This window comes from Saimiri boliviensis, chromosome 7 (genome assembly GCF_048565385.1).
Source record: "Saimiri boliviensis isolate mSaiBol1 chromosome 7, mSaiBol1.pri, whole genome shotgun sequence".
In the NCBI taxonomy this organism is placed as follows: domain Eukaryota; kingdom Metazoa; phylum Chordata; class Mammalia; order Primates; family Cebidae; genus Saimiri; species Saimiri boliviensis.
The window spans coordinates 26,237,974-26,247,428 of NC_133455.1; the positions used below are offsets into that span (position 1 = coordinate 26,237,974).

Here is a 9,455-nt window from a genome sequence, read left to right on the forward strand (position 1 = left end):
TTCTATCCAATTAAAATTCACTATCCAGTTCTATCACTATTAAAATTTTGGTGTTGCCAGGTGGTCACCTCTGTAATCCCAGCACATTGGGAGGCTGAGGTGGGCGGATTGCTTGAACCCAGGAGTTCCAGACCAGCCTGGGCAACATGGTGAGACATCGTCACAACACAAGTAAATAAATAAATAATTAAATAACTGGACTTGGTGGTTCATGCCTGGAGTCCTGTTTACTTGGGAGGCTGAGACAGGAAGATTGCTTGAGCCAGGGAGATCAAGGCTGCAATGAGCTGTGATCGCACCACTGCATTCCAGCCTTGGCAACAAAGGGAGACCTGTTTCAAACAAACAAGAAATTGGTATTGTTTCTTTCAATATCTTTTTATTCAATTTCCTCCCCACACAGTAATTTTTAAGACAGAATTTTGTAAGTGAAAAATTCTTTGAAAATTTTTTTAGTAAGTGAAAAATTATTTTGGTGCAGTTGTCCTTGTGCAATTGACAGCAAAACACGAGGGAAAAGTAATCAGGTAGACTTTCTGCCCTCTCAAAACTTTTTTTAATTTAATTTTTGTGGGTACATAGGTATATCTATTTATGAGATACATGAGATATTTTTGTACAGGCACGAAATGCATTAATAATCACATCCTAGAAAATTGGGTATCCATCCCCTTAAACATTTAGCTTTTGTGTTACAATTATACTCTTAATTTAAAATGTACAGCTAAATTATTATTGACTGTAGTCCCCCTGTTGTGCTATCAAATACTAGATCTTACTCATTCTTTCTATTTTTTCAACCCATTAACCATCCCTAACTCCTCCTTGCCCCGACTCACTACCCTTCTCAGCCTCTGGTAACCATCCTTCTTTTCTCTTCATGAGTTTCATTGTTTTGATTTTTAGATTTCACAAATAAGTGAGAACATGCAGTGTTTCTCTTTCTGTACCTGAAATATTTCACTTAACATAATGGCCTCTAGTTTCATCCATGTTGTTGCAAATGACAGAATGTCATTTTTTTATGGCTAAATAGTAATCCATTGTGTATATGTACCACATTTTCTTTATCCATTAGTCTATTGATGGACATTTAAGTTGCTTCTAAATCTTAGCTATTGTGAACAGTGCTGTTACAAACATGGGAGTCTAGATAACTCTTTGATATACAGATTTTCTATATTTCAGCTCTACTTTTAGTTTTTTGAGGAACCTTCAACCTTTCTTCATATTGGCTGTACTAATTTTACATTCCCACCAACAATATATAAGAGTTTCCTTTTCTCCATATTGTCACCAGCATTTGTTATTGCCTGACTTTTGCATATAGGCCACTTCAAAATGTTTCTTTAAAAAGCTGTTTTTACTCTAAGGTTTCCTTTTTTTTTTGAGATGGAGTTTTGCTCTTGTTGCCCAGACTGGAGTGCAGTGGTGTGATCTCAGCTCACTGCAGCCTCCACCTCCTGGGTTCAAGCAATTCTCCTGCTTCAGCCTACCAAGTACCTGGGATTATAGGCATGCTCCACTAATTTTGTATTTTTAATAGAGATGGGGTTTCACCGTGTTGGCCAGGCTGGTCTCGAGCTCCTGACCTCAGGTATTCCGCCTGCATCAGCCGTGAACCACCGCTCCTGGCCTTAAGGTTTCCATTTTGTATACTCTTGGCATCTTGAAATTTAACTACTCTAATGACCCTGAAGACCTACGAATATGAGGATTTCTGGGTTTTGTGAGTGACATTTCTAGTAACAGATCAGTTGATCAGCAAAGCTCTGTTATGTACTCATTGTCTTTGCACTGTTATTCCCATGAAATTATAATTGACTACATTTTGTAGAGACATAGGCTATCACGGTATTCAAGAATTTAGGGAGTCAGAAGTCAGAATCTTTATCTCTATAGAAATAAAATGCCATCTTAAGGAAATCCCCAATATATTTATTAAGCTTATTAATTTCTCCCCTCCTCCCCAGTGGTAATCACTCTCCTGATTTCTAATACTATATAGTTTTGTTCATTTTTTAACTTTACAGAAATTGAGTCATGTAGTTTGTATTCTTTTTTGTGTGTGGCTGCTTTTGCTCAATATTTTGCTTTGAGATTATTCTCAATTTTTATCTCAGTTTGAGAAGAAGGAATAGAATTGATGAACTTGAGAAAATCAAACTAAGATGACTAGTTTATGATTAAAAAACACTTCTGTGAATCTCCCAGTAAAATTGATCCTTCCTTCTTCAGAGTCCCCACCATATTCTGTACAAACATCCATCCCAGCACCTAATAACACTTTTTTGTACTTTGTGATTTTATTTGTCTTCTACTAGACTGTAAATCCCTTAAAGGCAAACCATGTCTCAGTAATATTCACATCTCTAGTTCCTGGATAGACCCCCTAGCATAAAGAGGCACTTAACAAATGTGTAAGATAAAAAGAAATAATAAAATGTATAATGTATAACTAAATGTGATACTTGTTGACTTTTTAGTCTGGTAAAATGTATATGACCTAAAACTTACCATTTTAACCATTTTTAAGTATACAGTTCAGGGGCATTAAGTATATTCAAAATTGTGTGAAGTTTTAAATAGTGTTGTACAGTATAGCGTGGCAATAGGTACCATTATTAGAAGAAGGGCTATGGATGGTAAGACCAGGGGTAGCACCATTTAGTGGTAAATTTCCCATAGTCAAGAGTCTGACTTTCAGCACTGCAAGGCCAAAAACTGAATGTTTTTAGTATAATTGGAGGTGACTATGCTGTGAATGACAGACTAGAAATTTTTTTTTAAAATAAGAATTAAAATGTCAATAGACAACACTAGTTTATTAATTTATGATAGAGATATTCCTTTCTAGTGATGCAAGGTGTCATTCCTGATCAGGACATCCATTTGCCCATTTTGATACCTAAAGAACTTTATTCTTTATCCAGAGAAAACTAATGAGCATAAAATTAAAATTAAAGTAAGTACACAATCTTGTTCAGCCCATAAGTTGTTGACCTATCCACCTTCTCATGAATAGGTCCAGAATGCTCATATTTTTCCATAATTTGGACACACTGATGAAAATGTTTCCCTAAAACATACTTCTCTGTTCTAGCCAGTCTATTCTCCTATAATCATGTTGGTTTTTGGAAGGGTTGATATGATTGCTCAGGCTAGGTAACTGCCACAGAGTCTGTGTCTTCTGCTTGTTGTGTGATTTGAATTGTTTAACTCTCATCGGGCAGGCTCTAATTATTCCCTTATCCTCAAGGAAATATGTTTGGAGGGACTCTGAAGGAAGAGTGTGGGAAAAGGGACAAGAGTGAAGGAAGTATGTTTGTCTCACTGTTACCCCTATGTTTTATCTTCATGGTCAAGTTTCAAATTTTCATCCAGTAAAGAAACATTTTTTAGAAAATGATTATTAGTGATTTTGCCTTTGAACTGTTAACATTTTTCTGTGAACCTAAATTTAAGTTTTCCTGATTTAGGCATGTGATTTTTGGTTCATAGGAAGATTGAAATTTAGTCTTAAAAGCATATAAATGACCTTAAGTACAGACACTAAAAGTTGGATTTGTAGTCTTAATAATATATGCATCTTTGATTTTATTTAACGTAATTTTGCCATTTTAAATACTAACAGGTTGCTCTCAAGGGAGTGGTATTTTACATTGTGCTCACGGCGACAGTCAGCAGACTCACCTGTTGAAGCAAGGTAAGAATGAAGCATTCGAGCATACTGTTCTTTTTCCTTTTCCTATCTTAAATTTACATTTTTAAAATGTGCAGGAAGAAGCTCCATGAGCACTGGTCTCAGTGGTGGGAAACGTCCTAGTCAGGAAGAGGATACACAGAGTATTGGTCCTAAAGTCCAGAGACAGAGCACTAATTAGGTAAATATTTTAGAGCTTTATTTCTTGCTTTAGTAGAGTATATAACATAAATTAAGATGATTTCAAAAATGGAGCAAAACTCTATTTTCAAACTAGAAAATCATGAGGCATTAATTTTTAAGCAGTTGTTACAGAAACAGTTAATTTTTGGCCAAGAGAGATGCATCTGTACTGGACAAATTGTTGTGCCAGTTTTGTAGTCATCTGAATCAATCTCTTTAAATTAAAAATGTTGATGATTTTGTGATCAAGCTTTTTCTTGGACAGTGTTTTCATTTTCTTATTATGTAACTGAGTCTAAAACAAAGTGGCCTCTTTATTTTAGTGACATTAATATAAGCTTTTTTATGAACTTTCCCCCAAATCATTGCCTCTTAAATGTTTATAAATTTTTTTTATCTGTTGTGATGCTTCTAAAATCTAAATTATTTCCAATTTGGGAATAGTTTAAAATTTCCTAAATGCTGGCCCTAAGTATCAGAAAGCCTTGCCTGCATTCAGTTTAATCAGATTTGGTATGCCATTTTGTGATTTAAATTAATATGAAAAGTATGTATATGGTGCATTTGCCAGTTTTAAAAAACTTTTTGTTTCTTCAATTATCTTATACTATTTACATTTTTAATTGCTTAGTTTTTTTATGCCAACCTAATTAGACTATAAATTTCTTGAAGATAAGATCAATAAACACTCATAACATTTTTGTCATTGAATTCTTTGCAATCAAGCTTTACCTAGTTTTTTTTCCCCTCTTAAATCACAGAAAACATTCAGGACGAATACTGTTGCAGCTGAAATTGGTGGGGAGTTCAATACTTTTCAATTAAGTTATTTAAAAATATTCTTCATTGATGGAAAGCAGTTACATACTGAAATATGTTGTTTCAAATGACATTTCTGTGGTTTTTAACTTTTTAATGAATTTCACAGAAGACAAATGGTAATTTGTATATCAAGAACTTGGCAAGATAATTTGCTCAATGTAAATATAAATAGTTACAATTAGTATAGAACCATCGGTATATTTTTGATAATTTTTCATGTATGGTAAAAGTTAAAATGACAAATTGATATTCTGATATAAAACGCAAAGTTTTGACAATTAGTGGTTAAAAAGGAGGTTTTTAGACTTTCTTAAAAGACTTTGTTAAAATTTTAGGACAGAATTTTCTTGACATTGTTGTTTGATCTAACTTTGCACTCTTTGATAATAATGTTTTAGATAATGTGCATAATCAAAATTGGTATTGTAACCTCTCACAGACAGTATAGGTTTCAACTTTCATGTAAACCTTTTTTGACCCAAACTTGTAGAAGTTTGTGTTGTGTTAATTTATGTGTTAAGTTCTCTTTGTCTCTGTTTCTTTGTTATTACTAAAATGACCTTGTTATTAAAGTATGTGCAAATATGAAATCTTGTGTATGTGGTTTTCTTTTTTTTCTTTTTGGTAAGGGAGAGAGCATTGCTGTGTGATATATGATTACAAATTACAAAGAGATTCTATAAACCACTTCACCATTTTGAATGAAGGAACAACTACCATATGTTTAGTTAAACAGTATTTTTCAAAATTATATGCAAGAAAGTTGTAAAACCAAAGGGATTTTTTTCAAGTAATGGCATTTGTAACCATAAATCAGGCAGTATGGGCTGGCAATCAATAGAGTGAGCTCTAGAGTCAAGTGTCCAGTTCCGCCATTCCTTAGCTTTGAGATCTTGAGCAAGTTTAACCTTCTGTGCCTTCTTTCTTCTCATCTATAAAATGGGGGTAAAGGTAATATCTGCTTTGTAGTTCAGTTCCATGCTTATGAGCTGGCATGTGATATGGTACTCAGTAAATGTTAGCCACAGGGCTGCCATGCTGTGTCACCCCCCTGATGTGTACAGTGCACAGTCTGCATAGCTGTATGTCACAGCTCTGGCTGGCTGCCATTATTTTTATTACTATTGTTATTAACCCTTTACTATTCTCTAGTAGGCTAGTTCTTGCCTTTCTGAATTCCAACCAGTGGCTTTTCATTTTCCCATCATTAGTCATGATAGATATTTAGTATGATAGTTATATTTAAAGATAACCAAAGATAAAAAATTGAGTCAAAAATACAGAAACATTAACATTTTAGATTATAAGCAGTTTTAAAAATATCCTAGTTAGTGAATTAACAATGATCAGTAAATTCCATTACTGAGGCTGGGTGTGGTGGCTCAAGCCTATAATCCCAGCACTTTTGGAGGCTGAGGTGGGAGGATCACTTAAGCCCATGCTTAATGCCAGGAGGTCAAGGCTGCAGTGAGCTGTGATCATGCCACTGTACTCCAGACTGGGTAGACAGAGCAAGACCTCATCTGAGCTGGGTGTGGTGGCTCATGCCTGTAATCCCAGCACTTTGTGGGGTTGAGGCGGGAGGATCATTTAAGGCCAGAGTTTGAGACCAGCCCTGGAGACTTAACAAGACCCCATCTCTATTTTTTTAAAAAATCAATATAAAAATTTTTTAAAATGTAGTAAAGAAGACCAGGCACGGTGGCTCATGCCTGTAATTCTAGCACTTAGGGAGACTGAAGCAGGATGATCACTTGAGACCTAGAGTTTAGGATTAACCTGAACAACATCTTGGGACCTCATCTCTACAAAAGAAAAAAAAATTAGGCAGGTGTGGTGGTATGCACCTGTGGTCCCAGCTACTTGAGAGGCTGAGGTGGGAGGATGGCTTGATCTGGGAGTTTGAGGCTGCAGTGAACCATGATTGCACCACAGCACTCTAGCCTGGATGACAGGGTGAGACCTTGTCTCAGTGCTGAGGGGGTGGGGGCGTGGAATCCATTACTGAGAAAAAGAATAAAAATCCTGCATTTTATCGTTCTTTTTTCATCATTGTTAAAGTAATATTTTAATTGTTTTTCATCATAACTGTACCTCACATCCTACTCTTTGGACCTGGTTGTACAATGCAGAGTTGAGAAATTCATAGACCTGAGATTTACCATCACCGTCCAGGAGCTCAAAGATTCAGTTTTAGTGTGAATAAATAAGGATTTTAGTAAAAGAACACTATTTCAGCATATGCACTGGTAGACTATTTGTAAATGTAAGGGGATTTTGTTTTATTTTGGAAAGTTTTTTCAGTTTGGTATAAATTGTGGTCAAAATGAATCACGAAAAGGAAAAGGAAAGGCATCGATCATTGTGCTCTACTTGAGCACATACACTGTGTTCAAATACAGTATTCTCCCCCTAACTAGAAATCCTACTTGTGGTTGAGGGATTTAAGACATTTAACTCATTTAGCAAATACTTCTTCAATTCTTTTTTTTTTTTTTTTTTTTTTTTTTTTTCTGAGTCAGCTTCTCGCTCTGTCACCCAGGCTGGAGTGCAGTGGCAGGATCTTGGCTCATTGCAAACTCTGCCTTCCAGGTTCAAGCAGTTCTCTACTTCAGTCTCCCAAGTAGCTGGGATTACAGGCACCCGCCACCAACCATGTCTGGCTAATTTTTGTAATTTTAGTAGAGACAAGGTTTCACCATCTTGGCCAGGCTGGTCTTGAATTCTTGACCTCGTGATTCACCCGCCTCAGCCTCCCAAAGTGCTGGGACCACAGGCATGAGCCACCACACCCAGCCACTTCTTCAATTCTTATTGCCAAAAACTGCACTGACAACTTGGAAAAATTATATTGAGAGAACCAGGGTTTTTAATGAACCTGTGCAAAGTCCTTACGTTTTTCACATTTGCTTAAAATAAATTAGTAAATTTGAGATATAAAAGACTGTATCAGTATTTTTAATGCTTCCCTTTCATGCTAGAAATACCAGAATCTCAATTCAAATGTATTTGTAATTTTCTTGTACATAATATGCGTAATTGTAAGTTCTTTTCTGCTTTTTTTTTTTTTTTTTTTTTGCTGATTATGTGGTCCTAGAAATGCACTGTTTAAATATTTGGGCTGGAAAAAACTTTGAGTAGCATTTATTTAATACAATTGGCATAACTGATTTGTCAGTTTCAAGTTTTTATTACAATGCTGGGGTTATTGTAATTCCTCACACAATTATGTGGAGCCATATGTAATACGTGCTTCCAGCACCCTGGTGCCCATTTCCGCTCCCTCTCTCCTGACCAGTGATGGCAGCTTGCAGTTCTAAGTCCTGAGTTTACATTCCTTAGCTTCCTTCTATTTTCTGTATCCTAATTTCCTTTTCCGAAGTGCAAATGACACACTTTGGTTAGTCGACCCCAAATTGTTTTATTTCAGGAAAAAGTATGCAATATATCTATGCATCATAGAGTTTTTATATTCAGGTAATTCAGAGAAGGGTTGCTGGACAGACACCCCCCCCCCCCCCGCAGTACACATGGAGTTGCTCAGATCGTTCCAGAATATCCTAGAGATCAGAGTTGATCTTGAGGAGCCAGGATTCTTGCTGCTACTCTGTGGAGTTTAAAATAGATATGTGAGCCTCTCTCAGTAAAGCCTGTTGAGCCTAAACTGCATACTGAGACTAGACTCAAAGATTTAGTTAACATTCACTGTATGCCGAGCATTATTGTTCACAGAACAATAATCAGTAGCCTCAAGGAGTTCACTCCACGGAGTGCAAGGGTAGTCTAAGTATGCCAGTGCTGCCAATTACGGCAGAACTGTGCCCAGTGTGCTATGAATTCCTGACAGCAGGGACCTCCAGCCTGGGAAAACCAGGTTTCCTGATTCCACACAAACGGAACCACTAAGCCCAATCAGGGCACCCTGTCCTCGATAACACTTAACTCTAGGTGTGATTAGTCACATTATTAGTTGTTAATGTCTTTGCCCTCCACTACAATGTAAGCTCCCATAAGGACAGGGAATGTGTTTATTCCCCCTCTATCTTCTCATTGCTGTTTCAACATGCTTGATAAATGGTTGGATGGATAAATGTGAACATAAATGAGAGAGACATTGAGCCTGACTTTATGGAGAAATTAATGTGTTTAGTGTATGAGGTTAAGCATCACCGGTAATCATTAGAATAGAAACCACGGAGCAGTTTATCAGAAAAGGTATTGTGTTTAGGTGAAGGTAGCAAGGAGTGGGAGAAACGAGATAGATTTTAAAAACGAATTAGTCGCTAACTGCTGTAGTAGGGTAGGGGCAGGTAAGAATTTAGATTTGTTTCAATAACTTTTGGTGTTTTTTAAAAAAACATTTGTAAGTGGTTCTTTACCTAATTGGATTATTTAGGGAATAATTCTGAATTTTGAATAATTTGGGGAATAAGATTGGTTCTGTCTTAAAGATGTAGCGGTTTCTGTTTCTTTTTTTTTTTTTTTTTTTTTTTTTACATTTTCTAAGCGGCAAAGCGACTGGAACTCCGTTTCCTAAAATGCTGGGAAGGAAAGGGTGTGAAAATGCCGGATGCGGCTCCCAGGAAAATCGTTTGCCACTCCACCCGCCCTTGTGGTGCGGGAAGGGGCGCGTAGCTGTGTCCCGCGCTCTGATTGGCTATGCTGGGACGCGGGGGCGTGTCTGCGGGGGGTGGGTCCCGCTTATCTTCGAGATATCCTCATTGGCCGTGAGTGAAGTGAAGGGGGC

The 9,455-nt window shown here is 36.7% G+C and overlaps 1 protein-coding gene across 1 annotated transcript in view; it reads left to right on the plus strand.

The window, feature by feature from the left end:
- CRY1 (cryptochrome circadian regulator 1) overlaps window positions 1-5,762 on the plus strand; it is a 123,369-nt gene extending 117,607 nt beyond the window's left edge. The window contains exons 11-13 of the mRNA XM_003929650.3: window positions 3,635-3,706; window positions 3,781-3,884; window positions 4,648-5,762. Of these exons, the coding sequence (XP_003929699.2) occupies window positions 3,635-3,706; window positions 3,781-3,884 (176 nt within the window). The 3' untranslated portion in view covers window positions 4,648-5,762. The remainder of the gene's footprint in view (window positions 1-3,634; window positions 3,707-3,780; window positions 3,885-4,647) is intronic.
- Window positions 5,763-9,455: the final 3,693 nt, after the last annotated feature.